The sequence below is a fragment of the Protopterus annectens genome, chromosome 3.part1, assembly GCF_019279795.1.
Source record: "Protopterus annectens isolate FY-2018-M chromosome 3.part1, PAN1.0, whole genome shotgun sequence".
Taxonomy (NCBI): domain Eukaryota; kingdom Metazoa; phylum Chordata; order Ceratodontiformes; family Protopteridae; genus Protopterus; species Protopterus annectens.
This window is the reverse complement of record NC_056732.1, coordinates 1,869,571,360-1,869,589,162: the sequence shown is the minus strand read 5'-3', so window position 1 is coordinate 1,869,589,162 and position 17,803 is coordinate 1,869,571,360. Positions and strand designations below refer to the sequence as shown.

At 37.9% G+C, this 17,803-nt stretch overlaps 1 protein-coding gene across 2 annotated transcripts in view; it reads right to left on the bottom strand.

Moving 5' to 3' along the window:
• Positions 1-17,803, bottom strand: part of LOC122798790 (zinc finger protein 271-like) — a 651,855-nt gene that overhangs the window by 597,143 nt on the left and 36,909 nt on the right. Inside the window, exons 3-4 of one of the 2 annotated variants that reach the window (XM_044067901.1) lie at positions 3,453-3,575; positions 2,594-2,716 (exon numbers count right to left, since the gene is read on the bottom strand). In XM_044067901.1, the coding sequence (XP_043923836.1) occupies positions 2,594-2,716; positions 3,453-3,575 (246 nt within the window). The remainder of the gene's footprint in view (positions 1-2,593; positions 2,717-3,452; positions 3,576-17,803) is intronic. The other variant, XM_044067900.1, reaches the window with a different exon arrangement.

The window sequence follows — 17,803 nt, the reverse complement described above, 5'->3', positions numbered from 1 at the left end:
TAATGCCTTTAGTCCTCGGGACTAAATGAAAACTGTAATATAACTTGCATTCTGAATGAGAATCACGGACATCACACAGCTTCACCAATCAACTAATAATCAATCAATGACAACACTCTTGGAGATGTAATGAAATACATACATACCTTTTAGTACTGACTAGTTTTTATTTGTATGTAGTTTATAATATAAGGGAATGTTAATTTTATTTATTATTTTTCACTGATATTTAGAAAATGCTTACATGATTGGATCTGGGTGTATAATATACATACAATCTTGTATGTTATAGAAAGAAATATTATATTAGATACAAAGAGTAAAGATATATTTTACTCCTATTTTACTACTTTTATATATTTTCTGTAATAGTTTTATATACTTATGTATATTTGAAAGTTTTTAAATCACTTGTAAAAAACATTAATTTGAGGACGTTTTTCAATGCTTGAATACCTATGAACTTGTTTCTTTAAGGTAAGGACTCTACGACATGTAATGAAGTTTCTTAGCATCTTTTTAAAAATTGGGCCATCACTGCAGCTTCACCAATCAACTAATCCTCAATAATCAATGACAACACTCTATGACATGTAATGAACCATAGCACCCGGCATGCCTACCAGGGACATCAAACAGCTTCTCCAATCAACTAATAATCAATCAATGACAACACTCTACGAGATGTAATGAACCATAGCACCCGACATGCCCACCAGGGCCATCACGCAGCTTCACCAATCAATTAATAATCAATGACAACACTCTACGACATGTAATGAACCATAGCATCCAGCATGCCCACCAGGGACATCACACAGCTTCACCAATCAACTAATAATCAATCAATGACAATACTCTACGACATGTAATGAACCATAGCACCTGGCATGCCCACCAGGGACATCACATAGCTTCACCATTCAATTAATAATCAATCTATCAATCAATCAGTGAAAACACTCTATGACATGTAATGAATCATAACACACTGCATGCCCACCAGGACTAATTCACCTGAAAATCATTAGCACTTAACCTCTTCATGTCAGGTTAATATGATATGTAATATATGAACAGTGCATCATTAAAATACCTTAAACCATATGAACACCTGCTTCTGATCGGCATTATCCTTATTTACCTTAATACACAACATAACATTAACATGGAAATGTTAAATTCTTTAACTGTGTGTATAATGACCAATCTGTATCTGTCTATATAGTTGTGTAGTATACCTAATTCGTTTCAAAGGTATAAGCATGAATAAGAAAAAAATAGTTAACCAGCCACCCAGGCCAAATGTTATTTTTATTAATATTACACTGGCAAAACATTTTAGCTAGTACCCCTTTGGGTTCCTCAGTTCATACAATTCAAGCAGACCCAGTGTGTCTTTCAAGCCATTTGATTCTAAGGGTCATATGAATGTATGTATTTAATCATTCTGGTCCATTTTCTCACCCATTCCATCCTCTATTTCATACCCACCAGTCCAAAACACTCTTAAAATAGCAGGAAGTGAGTTCACACCACAGGATTCTCTGTTCCCATTCCTTTATTGCTTTAAGTAATCAAAAATTATGATTTAAAGTAACCTACGAATAACAATACAGGTCTCCCATCCAGTGTTAGCCTTCTACCAGGTTGCCAAAACCACCACAGCATGCCAGAAATCTTGGCACTGTTGGCCTACATAACTCACATCTACCTTCCATGTCCATCATTTGCAAGACATTCTCCCCACTGAGTCCACTGTAAATTATGTTCATTCTGCCATCATGACTTTCACAGACTCCATCAAGCATGATCCCTCTTCATTGTCCAAGACTCTAAATAATGTCATCTTTCAGTTCCTTCCTTACCCTCCATTCCTATTAGTTGGTTTTCAATGTGCTCAGTTTGTTTTGTCACCTCTACTGCCTTCCTCATATCTCAGATACTTTTTATTTAAGAGGTTCCAGGGCCTTCTGTTCATCCTGAAAAACAACTTTTCATCGCTACTCCAATCACTTCCAGACACCTAAACAGCTCTGGTACATTCCAGAGTTCAGTCTATTATTTTCAAGCAGTCATCTCCATAAAACTGAATTGTATTAGTTGTCTTGGTTCTCTACTTGATGGCCAAAAGTCAGTCTGGCCACCATATTCCAGCTCCTAATTTAACCTTTAAAAACCTCCAATTCACTAACAAACTCCATTTTGTTGATCTCTTATTGCCATAAGACACCTTCATCCTTCAAGGGACCAAAAGCTGCACTTCAGATTAACTTTACAATTTAGCAGTTTTAATTGAGGAGGTAACAGAATTCAATTACCGTTAGGTTTCAACAGTTGTTATTTCTGGTTGTCATGTCTGCCCCAAATATGGAAGGAAGGGAAACATTTAAAAAGGGTACAGAAAACTGCAACCAAAGGCCAAGATATGATAATTAGATTCTGTCTATTTTTTAAATGCCCTTACCTGCCCAGGACCAATGCACTACATCGAACACTCCTGTCCCTAGTGAGCCATCTCCATCCTGTGCCCATCCCTAATGAAATTAACAAACTACAGCTGGGAAAACCCAAACAATAATCACATACTTACTGCTGGTTCTGGTACCAGCATCCAGTATCTGCTGCACCATCATTCCTGCTTTGGTGTCACAAGGTGAAACTGTCTCAAAGTTCTTAACATATAACCAAAGATGGTCCACTGGGATGTCATACCCTGCAAATAAAATAAAAGTAAGAATGAAATTAACCTGTATGCTTTCACCGATTTCTAAACTGTGTGTGTGTGTGTGTGTGTGTGTGTGTGTGTGTGTGTGTATGTACATGAGAGAGAGAGAGAGAGAGAGAGAAAGAGATACACACATACATATATACATGTAATGTAAAAAAAACAATACGCTTATCATCTATACTAAACAAACAAAATATAAACAAAAGTTCATTTAACTATCACGGAGTTCAGCATTTACCTGTCTATATTCTTCAATTGATAATTTAACCTTTAAAAACCTCCAAATCCCTAACAAACTCCATTTCTTCCATCTCTTATTGCCATAAGACGCCTTCATCCTTCAAGGGACCAAAAGCTGCACTCGACAGGTTAACATTACAATTTAGCAGTTTTAATTGAGGAGGTAACAGCTTTCAATTATTGTTAGGTTTCAACAGTTGTTACTTCTGATTATCATGTCCGCCCCAAATAAGGAAGAAAGGTAAACATGTAAAAAGGCTACACAAAACAGTAGCCAAAAGCCAAGATATGATGATTAGATTCTGTATATTTTTGAAATGCCTTTACCTGCCCGAGATCAATGCTCTGCATCAAATTGTGATGCTTTCAGATTTTTGAAGGGCTAGTACACCTGTCTCTAGTCAACCATCTCCATCCTGTGCCCATCCCCAATGAAAATGAACTACAGCTGGGAAAACCCAAACAATTATCACATACTTACTGCTGGTTCTGGTACCAGGAACCAGTATTTGCTGCACCATCATTCCTGCTTTGGTCTCACAAGGTGAAACTGTCTCAAAGTTCTTAATATACAACCAAAGATGGTCCACTGGGATGTTATACCCTGTAAATAAAATAAAAATAAGAATAAAATTAAACTGTATGTTTTCACCGATTTCTAAACTAAATGTGTGTGTGTGTGTGTGTGTGTGTGTGTGTGTGTGTGTGTGTGTGTGTGTGTGTGTGTGTGTGTGTATTATATATTTATAATGTGTGTGTGTGTGTGTATTATATATTTATAATGTGTGTGTGTGTGTGTGTGTGTGTGTGTGTGTGTGTGTGTGTGTGTGTGTGTGTGTGTGTGTGTGTGTGTGTGTGTGTGTGTGTGTGTGTATATCGATCTATATATAAAGGTTAAAGATATCAATATAGATATAGACATAGATGTGAATGTGAAATTTACTGTTCTCTTCTCTGTACTGTGATCTCAGAGTTGGTATATTTAATTAGCAGGGGGTGTGGGGGGTCCAGGGGGGTTGTCCCCCTGCATAAACATATGTGCCTATATAATATATAGATATATATATATATATATATATATATATATATATATATATATATATATATATATGTGTGTGCGCACACATATGGGTCTACTTTGGAAGCACAAAGTTTTGAGACCATAATATCAAAGTTTTGAAACTTTGAATGGTTTAAATGAAGATCGCTGTACAGTGTGAATGTGTGTATATATCTATATATAAAGTTAAAAGATATTGGTATAGATATAGATGTAGATATAGATATAGACGTGTCTACTTTGGAATCTTGAAGTTTAAGAGACAATAAGATCGAAGTTATGAAACTTTGAATGGTTTAAATAGAGATCACTGTACAGTGTGAATGTGTGCATATATCTATATATCTATATATAAAGTTAAAGATATAGATATAGATATAGATGTGGGTCTACTTTGGAAGCTCGAAGTTTAAGAGACCGTAATATCAAAGTTTTGAAACTTTGAATGGTTTAAATGAAGATCGCTGTACAGTGTGAATGTGAAATTTACTGTTCTCTTCTCTGTACTGTGATCTCAGAGTTGGTATATTTAATTAGCAGGGGGTGTGGGGGGTCCAGGGGGGTTGTCTCCCTGCATAAACATATGTGTCTAAAGATATATATATATATATATATATATATATATATATATATATATATATATATATATATATATATATATATGTGTGTGTGTGTGTGTGTGTGTGTGCGCGCACATATGGCTCTACTTTGGAAGCTCGAAGTTTTGAGACCACAAGATGGAAGTATTGAAACTCTGAATGGTTTAAATAGAGATCGCTGTACAGTGTAAATGTATGTATATCTATATATCTCTATATATAAAGTTAAAGATATCGATATACATATAGATATAGATGTGGGTCTACGTTGGAAGCTCAAAGTTTAAGAGACCATAAGATCAAAGTATTGAAACTTTGAATGGTTTAAATGAAGATCGCTGTACAGTGTGAATGTGTGTATATATCTATATATCTATATATAAAGATATAGATATAGATATAGATATAGATGTGGGTCTACTTTGGAAGCTTGAAGTTTAAGAGACCATAAGATCAAAGTATTGAAACTTTGAATGGTTTAAATGGGGATCGCTGTACAATGGGAATGTGAAATTTAGTGTTCTCTTCACTGTATTGTGATCTCTGAGTTGGTATATTTAATTAGCAGGGGGTGTGGGGGGGTCCAGGGGGTTTGCCCCCCTGCATAAACATAAAAACATTTTTGTTTTTACTTTTTTTAATGAAGTTTTAAACTTTCAAAACTTCAATATTATGGCCTGGTCCATATGAAGTTCGAAGTTTTGAAAGTTTGAGCTTCCAAAATAGATTCATGTGTGTGTGTGTGTGTGTGTGTGTGTGTGTGTGTGTGTGTGTGTGTGTGTGTGTGTGTGTGTGTACATATATACACAATGATCTATTGACTTTTAGGCATGCGCTGAAAGCCCTTAGTGCCAACCTGATAAACGTTAACACCTATTACAATGGTAAATTCAAACACATCAGATAAAAAAAATAAATTACACAGAAACAGAGCTCCATTTAATCCACTAATCATTGATAAAGGCTTGTTACCTCCAGAGTGAAACAGCATCTTTCCACATTCTCATGTTAACATTATTCCTAAATTCTATCCTGACAAGATCACAGCCAGGCTACTTCTCTTCAGAAAATCATTTCCACACACTCATCCTCATGTTTTTTTTTCTTCTTTTCTCTGCAAATTTAAATTTCTACACCAGCTACTTTCTAAGCAGTGAAATTCAGAAATAAATATTTTCCACCAACATTGTTTACTTTATCAACCAAGTAAATATAGTTTGCTATCCTGATTACCTCTTTTGATTGAGCCTAAGCCAGACCCAGATTGAAATTTGGTACCTTAAGAAACATAATGAAAACCATAAGAATAAAAATGTAATGTAAAAAGAAAACAATACGCTTATCATCTATACTAAACAAACACATACATACAAAATGAAAACATATTTATACTCATGCAGTGTTCAAGCTGTGGTAGTTTTCTTATTTAAAATGCTGAAGTCAGTGAACTTGCAGACTGCCAATAATCATAAATTCAACTACTTGGAGTGGTGCAGGAGTTCATTTAACTGTCACGGAGTTCAGCATTTACCTTCCTCCTTGAGTTTTGCATAAAATTTGACACTGAAATAACAGTGATATGGAGCAGTTCTGACATTTGAAAGAAGTGCATCCCAGACAAAGATACTGGAGCAGAAATGGTTCCATAACCCAGACAACAGCAACAAGAAATAGAACAGGTTGATGCATACCTATAGAAGGGAGAGATAAGGTAGTTTCTAAGACTATTCATGTATCCAAGTGGTGGGCATGTCACAAGTCACACAGGACACCAACCCCTCACAAATTAATGGGCACACAGCCAACCTTCCTGAGGGAAGACAATCTATCCTCACTTCTGGGAGATAAAAACAAGGTTATGTGCAATTCAACAAGAGACATTAAGTGTGAGAAGAAGCTTGTGTAGGGAAAATGTAATGCCCAATGGCTTTATGGCCCAAAGGTCAAAGAACCCTTTTCTGTTTAGACAAGTTCTGACCTGGTAGCAAAGCTCCAGTGAGCACCATTCCAGCTAGAACATAAATTAAAAGAACTGGGTTAAATATCAATACACTGAATAATCTTAGCAATTGCAAGGTATATGTCATTAGTAGGAGAAGTACCCCATCTAAAAGCAGATGCTAAGCCTGCTGGTGAAGTGCAAATATTGCAGATACACATATATGTTAAGGACAGCTGACCTAGAGCTTGGTGCACAGCAAACTATGCAGTGAGGTCAAAGATTTTCATGCGCATATTTTCCGATTATTTGTTAGCCAGGGTAATGTACTGATCCAAAAGCCAACTTCTGACACTGACAAGGTGCTCTGTACAAACAGTACAGGTAAAACAGTACAGCCAAGATCTGGTAAACCTTGGATAACCCTGGGTGCAGTATTAGCTGAGACAAGTAACAGAGTGCAAAGTATATAATGCAATGCTTACAGACATGAGCAAACTCACTGAAGTTGAAGGTAATGCGTTTGAGCTAGTAGCAGCTGCATCAATATTCAATTCATGTGGAGAAGGACATATCAGATGACAAGAAAGGGAAGAGAAGTTATGGGAGGGGCTAGAGAGAGTGAAACATGTTTAGGTTAAAGTGCTGTGCATAAAATTATGGTACTGAGTTCCATCAAACAGGTGGCAAAAAACACATGAGTGTAAATCTTTAGAATGCTGGATATTCTTCAGTTGAGAGAGGGTTCCAAAGTTTAGGACCAAGCATGAAAAATGAGTGGTCTTATGCTTTGATTCTTTTGTGGGCAAATTCACAGTCATAAAGGAACTGGACTGTGATATGACATTACATTCATTTGAGGTTCTATTCAGCCTACAGCAAGAAAAAACAAGGCTTCAAGTTTAAAAGAGATCAAAAGCATGTTTCTATCAAGTAAATATTTAGTCTCTCTACAGAACCACGTAGAACTTCTGAAAGAGCTCTTTTATAGTTATTCTGACTTGCACTGTATTCACAAACCTTGAATCTTGAAAATCAACCTTAAATCTTACTTGTTTCTCTGCTTTTTCACAAAGGCAGAAAACTTTTCATACTATATGTTAATCTGCCTACCAGAATCCAATTCTGACCTGTTGAGAAAATCTTGCAGATCTGACAGGATCGAAAAGCATTCAGGCAGACCATGTATGGAAGTTACTATATAAATCAAAAGGTTTGGGATCAATAGGATTGATCAAAGTCCCTATTAATTAATAAGATTTGCAGCATTTCCCTTGGCAGTTCCACTTAACCAGAGAGTGAACAGAAATATAACAGAAGCCACTGCTCCAGCAGGTTGGAAAGAAGTCTATGTTGTACCCATAACTGAAGCCAAGTTGGCAGGATCCTATCCTGACCAAGCCCAAAGATGCTAGATGCATAAATCCTTCATCTGTGACTATTCCAAGCCTTCATTTTATTTATTTTATTTTATTTATTTAACAGTTGTTAACCAGAAAAGTTCAACTTGGAAAAAAGCCAATTTTTAGCAGAGGACCGGGGAGAAATGCTCCAGATGCATGTCTTTGTAACATGTGAGGAAACCGACACGAACACAGTGAGGACATGCAGACTCCTTGCAGAACGCACTCCAGCCAAGAATCAAACTGGAGAACCTCTTGATGTAAGACGACAATGCTACTGCTGCACCACTGCACCTTCCATGCATGTTCATGGGGGACCAGCACAGTAGGAACCCCAACACCACTCATTAACAAGAAGCTGAAGGCCTCCTTTGTGCATTCCCACACCAGCTCCACACTACTGCCTTGTAGCCATCTTAGGCATGCCAAGCTTGGCACTTCAGCCTGCAGCTGCATGAATGGGATGGTTTCAATTTATCTGTTGTGTGCTTAATACTCTGGTGACTCAGTTGTGTATAAATACTGTACTGTACACTCTCTCTCTCCCTTATACTGCAGACCCAATGAGGTGAATGTATACTCCACTGCTTCATGCCGCTCTATAGTAGGGTGTCAGTGTTTCCAGGCATTCCCTTCAGAAGGCTACTGGATTACAAGCCAAAATGCTACCACTTTTTTCCTCCATCAAAGATAGTAGTAGTCCCTCTTATTTACAAGACCTCTTTCAACAGATCTTATTTCTATATAAAACTTTATCTGCATCTACTCTCCCTAAGACATTTCTTTTCTGCACAAGTACAGACTTACTGACTTCCACTAAAATGGCCAGTGTGTCCTGCTTTGCTCCCCCCTCCCACTCCCAATTCCCCAGCTATCTCTAGTATCATTACTTTTATACTGTAATTTATATTCCCCATTTCATAGCCGATTGTCCATGTCATGAAGAAATACCACCCTTTTCTTTGTTCCGCAACATTTGAAACTCAGAGCACTTTACAAAATAAACCCATACCTTACACAGGAATTAAGGATCCATACAGCCCAAGCTCCCCTACATCAAAGCCTGCTGTATGCACCATGTATTCTAACTAACCTTCAAAAAAAATCACCTGAACAAATCACAAACAAAAAAAAAAAAAACAAAAAAAAGAAAAAAAAAAAGAAAAAAGAAAAAAACTATAATAAAATAGAAATATTTGCAAAAAGCCTGCCGAATAAAGCTCACTATTGTCTAGCTCCAGGAATCTATAGTGGGCAGAACTTCAACACGCCCCAAACAACAGTTAAATTACTACTGTGCACAAAATATAATCAGCTAAATAAATGTCCAGCTCTAAATCACTTCATCACAAAGCATTTATCTAGAAGGGACCTCAGATCTTAAACCCTCAAACCAAATGGCAACCACCAAATTCCATAGCCACTATAGTGACTCACTTCATAGAGTCCATGTAGCTAAACCCTAGAATGCTATCCCTTCTGACCTTTGGACAGAAAGTAACACAAAATGTTTTCAATGAAAATGAAATCATCTATCGGTAAGATGGATCTGTAAAAGTATCACATGATGACCCAGGACCTAAACCAATTCCTCTTAATACTCCATCCTCTATTTATTTTTAGTCATACTTTTTCCTGTCACCTTCCACCACCTTGCCCTCTCTTTCTTGTTAGTTCTTAACCACCCTTTCACGCCAGTAATACATTACACTTCTCTCACCTTACCTCCTTACAGGACCATATCTTTCCTTAGACATCTTCTGCTTCTCCCAAACTACTAAAGTTTTGCATATAGTTTGCTTTAAGTTTCATATCAACTTTCTTATAGTAGTTAACACACTGTAAACACAGACATACGTGTGTGTATACTTATATATATATATATATACATATACACATACATGGGATCCGGACACATGCTTGACTAGCAAATGTCTGAATCAAAAAACATCGAACACACATACACGAAAGTGCTTAACATTGACAAGCGCTTCAGTGTATGTGTGCCTGTTTCGTAGATCAGACTACAGTGCGGGTAAGGGAAAATTCCCTTTTCCCCACTGTAGTGCGATCTTGGAGTGAGAATAATAAAGCCCCCCTGCAGAAACATATATTTTTTTGTTTTTTGAACTACAAATACACGGAAGCACTTTTCGATGTTAAGCCCTTTCGTGTATGTGTGTTCGATGTTTGTGATTCGGACATATGGTAGTTGAGCATGTGTCCTAGACCCATATATATATATATATATATATACTTATTTATTTATTGACATTTGTTAACCGGTTTAGTCCAGCTGGGTCAGAAACCCATTTTCAGTGCAGACCCGAGGAGAAAAGCTCCAGTTATATTTAATATACATTTTAACAAAGAATACAAGACAAATTTAGTTACATTCAGTTTACCTTTTACAGAGAAAACAAGTTTCAGTTAGTCAAATTCATTTAACATTTTGCAGAAAAAAAGATTCCAATTTAGTCTAGAGTATGGTAGACGAAAGTAGTGTAGTAATGGTAAAACAAGGTCCACGTACATCTAGAAATCTGCTAGCCATACCTAAAGATAAAGCAAAAGAGGGATCAGATAAATATAAAATAGGAAGAGCAGAGAAAGGATGGTATACCAGCATGAGGCCTTATATATGTAACAATCTTTAATGATGAAGAATACCATGCGATTTAGAAAATGCATTAGTTTTATACTTGAGAGATTTGGCTGGCTGTTTTTTGCAGTCTAGGTAGAATGGGTGGAAGTTATGTACTCTGAAAGTGGGGGTTAGATGAGGTTATAGCAGGGGCAAGTTTTGTTGTTGAGCAGATGATGTTTGAGTTTCTCTTTAAAGTGAGATATGTGTATATTATATATATATATATATATATATATATATATATAATATGCATATATAAATATGTGTGTGTGTGTGTATATATATATATATATATATATAAATAAAATATGCATATATATATAAATATGTACACTATATATAAAAAAATATATATATTATATATAAATATGCACATATATCATTATCATCATCATCGTTCGGCTTTTCCCGTTAGGGGTCGCCACAGCGGATCATCTCTTTCCATTTCTTCCTGTCCTCTGCATCATGCTCTGTCACACCAATCACCTTCATGTCCTCTCTCACCACATCCATATACCTTATCTTAGGCCTTCATCTTTTTCTCTTACCTGGCAGCTCCATCCTTAGCATCTTTTTCCCAAGATATAAAAATATGTATATTTTATATATATATATATATATATATATATATATATATATATATATACACACACACACACACACACACACACACATATATATATATATATATAAATATGCATATTATATATATATATATATATATATATATATATATATATATATATATATATATATATATATATATATATGCATATTATACATAAAAACAAAAAAAAAACAAAAACAATCTTGCTATTTTCCCACTTTCTATAATTTAAAACAAGTTCAGTTACAGAGTTGCTGTTCTGAACTGTTTGTAAGTTTCTTGGAGGCCAGTGCTTACTTGGGCTAAAGGGAAGTCTCTGTGTTCACCAGTGGCAGTGGTTAACACTGAGCATCCTGCCTGTCCCTGTAGGAGTGGTTACTGCCTAGAAACTGTAGTTTTATTGGCCATTTTAGGTCAATTCCAAACTCCTTGATCTCTCTCTCTTAAAACCCTGCAACTCTCTTTCTGCACGGTCTTGTGCACAGAGGAGTGTTGGGCAGCACCGGTTATTGGAGTATACTATTCCTGGCTCCACAAAGTCTGTGCTGCAAATTTTCCCTTAGAACTAGGCAAGCCTCAACTCAAGTGCTTCAGATCAACTGCTCTTATTGTAGCACTTGCATAACCCAAATAAGCACTTGTCCAAATCTCCTAGACAGCACTGTTATTTTCCAAATCTCCTAGACAGCACTATTATAATACAGCATAAGACCCTCGACAGTCCGCAAGACAAGTGAAATTCACTTTTCCAAGCATGTCCAGAGGTCAGCTTCAGGTGTTCTCTCCAGTTCATCTGGTAGAATTGGGCATCCTGAGGCAATGTCACAACTGCCTCATGTATACAGACAACCCTCTCCTCTTACCTCTAGACACAAACACGTGTGAGAGATGCAAATACACAGCCAGACTGGAGGCTAAGCACTCTCAACCCATGACTGTAACAGACAGTCAAGAGGAGAAGAGACACACTAGCATCACACCACCAGTCACACATGGATCTACAAAACAAGCACCGGCAAAACATACACATAAATACACAAAAACATATTCGGAGGCACTAGGTACCAATCTGAAAAAGAAACAGTGCCCTCCAAAGCAGACAAGCAAGCAACCTGCACCTCCAAACACAAGCCAGAAAACACATAATTCACCTCAGCAGTGTGCCTCACGACAGCCCCTAAGGCAAAACACCATACCCAACATGCTAGTAATAGGAGACTCTATAGTAAGGCACACAGATGTTCCACTCACCAGGCTGAACAAGAAGAAGGTTACTGTCAGCTGCCTGTCGGGTGTTAGGATCCGCCACATAACACAGGCACTTAGGTCACTCCAGAACAAGTACAAGTATGAAGATGTCATTGTACATGTTGGTGTGAATGATCTAAGACGTACCTCCCTGGACTACATGAAAAGAGACATTGAGGGGCTCTCTGATCATGCAGCCCAAGCTGGTATGACCCTGACCTTGAGTAGCATACTACCTTCACCTAGAATGATACACAATACAAAGACAAAATGATCAATTTCAACAATTGGCTAAGCTTCTGGTGCCACTCTAAGGGGATCCAGTGTCCGTCTGCCTGGGATGACATGATAGACAAGCCTCGCTGTTTCACCAGAGATGGTTTGCACCTGTCACCCCTAGGCTTTTGAATACTGGCCAAGGCTCCTGCCATCCCCATAGTGCCTTTTTTAGGCAAGACTCAAAGGACAAACCAACCACCGCAACCAGCATAGGTAACCAAAAACTAAGGGTAATGCTACTCAACGCCAGAAGTCTCAACCTCAAAATGCATGCACTCGAGGCACTCCTCAAAATGGAGAAAATCTATGTTTGTGCAGTGACGGAAACCTGGTTCAAGGATCCAAATAGCACCCCAGTACTATCAGGTTACAATAGATATCATACTTTCCAGCCTAAGTTACCGGATCGCAGTACAAATGGCGGAGGTGTATCCATATTCATCAAGGATACCCACATCTCCAGGTTAGTGGTGCAGCATGATGCCCCAGAGATCATCCATGCACAACTAACAGCAGGCAAAACCACATTTCAAGTCGTAGCCTGTTATAGATCACCCACCATGTCCCAAGATGCTCACTCAGCATTCCTTGAGGCATTGGAAAATATAAAGGTCCTACCCAACACCATAATTTTGGGCGATTTCAACTACCCTGGTATAGACTGGGTAAACTAGCAAAGTTCTAACTCCTATGCCCAGCTGTTCATAGAATTTATAAATTCAAATGACCTTGAACAACTGGTATGTTCTTCCACTAGAGGGGACAACATATTGGATCTAGTCATCACAAATATGGGCGCCCATTGTACCACACCCGTTATCACTCCCTCTCTGGTCAGATCTGACCACAAACTGATAACCCTGGACATCCTCACCCCTCCACCTCCCCCAGTCAAAGAAACCATTGTAAAAAACTTTTCCAAAGCAAACTTCAAACTAATTGCGCCAGAAGTGGAAAGCTTCACTATTCCCTTGCAGAAGGATAATGATATCCAGGATGCGGAATCCTACACGAAGGCACTCTATATGCATCTTCAGGATTGCATGGACCATGCTATCCCAAATAAAACCAAGACTCCTTCCTCAAGCAAGAAGAAACCAGTCTGGTGGACCCCGGCCATAAGTAAACTATACAATAAAAGGAGGAGACTTATACAAAAAAAGGCCAAATCTCAAGTAGAAAAATCATCCCTGATCAGCATTAGTAAGAGATTGAGGGCCCTCACCAAGTCAACTAAAGCCAATTTTGAAAAGAAAGTTGCCAAGGATGCCAAGGATAACCATAAGGCCTTCTATGGCTACGTCAAAAACCTAAATGGCAACGCTCAGGTCTGTTCTGAGCTAGTACAAAATGGAACAAAATACATTGACCCCACTGACATTGCCAACATCTTGGCTGATAGGTTCAGTGCAAATTTCTCCACCCCCTCACCACCTACAAGGCCTATTACTATTCCAGGGGATTGTGTAACTCCAATTATTACTGATACGTTGGTTAATAAGAGTCTATCTAAAGCGAAAAACACTGCCTCCATGGGACCAGATGATGTCCCGGGCTGTGTCATACGCGAGCTCCAAAATGAATTAGCCCCGCATCTGAATACCATTTTCAGTCTCAGCCTCTCGAAAGGATATGTGCCCATAGAATGGCCCACAGCAACGGTGGTTACGCTATACAAGGGTGGGCCCACAACCGACCCGGGAACTACCGACCAATAAGCCTGACCAATCTGATCTGTAAGGCAATGGAGCGAATCATTATGGAACTCATAAATGGAGAGATTGGAAACCTCCAAACACTTGACCCCACACAGTTCGGCTTCAAGGGCAGATCATGCCTCCTGAACCTGGTGGACTTCTTTGAGACAGTTACTCAGGCTATAGATAAGGGAAAGGAGGTACACACGGATTACCTTGACCTTGCTAAAGCATTTGACATCATTCCCCATTCGGGTATTATTGATAAACTCACCAACCTGGGCATAAACCCTTACGTCACAAGATGGATCGCAAACTGGCTCTCAGACAGATCCGACAAAGGAAGAGTAGCGGGATCTATATCCGAATCCAGACCAGTAACGAGCGGTGTTCCTCAGGGCTTTGTCCTGGGGCCCCTCCTGTTTGGCATATACTTCTCAGAAGTACAGGCAAGCACTGAAGGGCTGTGGCTGACCAAGTTTGCGGATGACTGTAAACTGGGTGCTATAATAGCGTCTCCGGCCGAAATGGATATCGTCCAGAAGGGCCTTAATGAGACTGATGCATGGTGTCAAAGCCATGGTCTCAAGCTAAATGCTAAAAAATGCATGATAATCCACTTTGTAAAAAACTGAGTACCCGCGAACTATCACATAGGAAGTAACCCCCTGAAATCTGAAGAAGTAATAAGGGATCTAGGGACCCAAGTAGATAGTCAGCTTTCCTTTGATAACCATGTTGCCAAGGTGGTTAGAAAATCCTTCTATGTGACCTATCTGATCACGAAAGGGTTTGCATCAAGATCTAAGGATGTAGTTGTGCCCTTCTACTCTTCCCTCATCAGATCCATTATTGAGTACAATGCACCAATTGGAATGTACCTGGCTAGTCATCTCCAGTGGCTGGAGGGACCACAGAGGTACCTCACTAACAGGATTACTGGCCTCAAACAGTTGCCCTATGCACCACGATTGAAAAAACTAAGGCTTTTCTCTGTTGCATACCGCCTTCTCAGAGGCGATCTCTGTCTAACATACAGAGCCATGTCCAACCCAGAACTGGTGAACATGCTCCAGCTTAGTAAAACCAAATCTACTCGAGCTACACACTCTAGGGATTTAAACCTCAGCACAACAATGAATAGAACATGCTGGAGGGATAGATTCCCTTCGCAAAGACTTCCCTTGCTATGGAACAAGGTCCCGATCTATATAAGACAGAGCCCCTCACTATCACTCTTCAAGAGGAACCTTGACGAGTGGATGGGTAACAGAAAGTTCACACCAGGGATCATACCAACAACTCTACTAGATAGGGGCCAAGGGTACTAGCTGCTAGATCAAGGGCCTAGAAAACTAACCAAAGGGGCAGTGAATACCGCACAACGTGGCTGGTCTAATATATGCCTTCGGGCAGATAGCCCAGTACCTACCTATGAACCTAAAAAAAAAAAAAAAAAAAAAAAATATATATATATATATATATATATATATATATATATATGTTCTGGGTCATAACATCGACACCGACTTCACCGACGCGAAAACACCGACACAGAAATGATCGAAACTACAAATCACGGACATTTAACAGGTAAGGGGTTGTCATATCGCTAATCATGCCTACCATAAGGACTAAGTAATACAATTATCGTAACACATGCATAACACTGCCACACTTACTAAAACATGGTAGGCATGATTAGCGAAATCTAAACCCCTTATCTGTTAAATGTCCGTGATTTGTAGTTTCGATTATTTCTGTGTCGGTGTTTTCGCATCGGTGAAGTCGGTGTCGATGTTCTTAGTTGTCGATGTTATGACCCAGAACCATATATATATATATATATATATATATATATATATATATATATATATATATATATATATATATTATATATATATAAATATGTATATTTTATATATATATGTGTATATTTTATATATATATATATGTATATTTTATATATATATATGTATATTTTATATATATATATATATATATATATATATACACATATACATACACACACGCAGACACACACACACACACACACACACACACACACACACACACACACACACACACACACACATATATATATATATATATATATATATATAAACACACACATATATATAAATATGTATGTATATATATGTATATATATATATATATATATATTTATTTATTTATAAAAATAAATATGTATGCATGTATATGTATGTGTATATATATATATATATATATATATATATATATATATATATATATATATATATATATATATATATATATCACACACACACACACACACACACACACACACACACACACACACACACACACACACACACACACACAACTACAAAGGTCCAACTAGCATCAATGTCTAATTTTCATGTTGGATTTTGAAATTCTTTGCTGGCTTCCTCTAAGCTTTGCAAAGCCTTCTTCAGAGGCACTCTCCTGCTAAGGACCCTTATAAAGACCCCACTTCACCTTGGGATTTAAATTTAGTACTGCAAGCCTTAAATCCCTCTCCCTTTGAACCAGCAACTAAATGGGATCTTAAATTCCTGACTTAGAAAATTAGCAGATGTAACTGCAACTAGAAAGACAGAAGAATTTCAGAACTTCAAGCATTATCTTCAAAGCATCCATATTTGATTTTCGTAATGATAGGGTAATGTTATGTACTAATCCTTCCTTCCTAAGGTGGTGTCGGAATCCAGCATCAACCAATCCCAAGTTTGCAAGTAAAGGTGAATATATGCTGCAGTTACTGGATGTCCATAGAAAATTACATTTTTATTTCACAGAACAAAAGAAATTAGAAAAGCAGATTAACTTTTTATCTCCTTTGCACATACTAAATTCGGTAAATCTGTTACAAAGGTAACTCTAGCTAGACGGCTGATAGAGTGTTGTAACAGGTTGAGTCTCCCCTTACCAAAACTTGTAAAAGCTCATTCAACCAGATCTATGGCAACAACCTCTGTGTTCCAATCTAGAGCTTCCATGGACAATATATGGGTGGCTACAACTTGGTCCAATCCTCATACTTTTATCGCTCATTAGAAAGTAGATCTGTTTTTGAGGAAAAGACCAGGTTTAGTTCAGCATACTCAGGAATATCCTTCCTTAGAGTCCACCCAGGATTTTAGGTAGCTGTGGACTCTGTCCCATAAGTTGAGGAATTAATGAAAATTGACATAAGATAAAGAAGTTATGTACTCAAAAAAATGTTCCATTTGTGTTGTCCATTTTCATTCTTCAACTCCCCACCCACAACCCCCACTATTTTTAATGACTGACGTCTGGAGGAACGAGAGGTTTCAAGGACACTACTG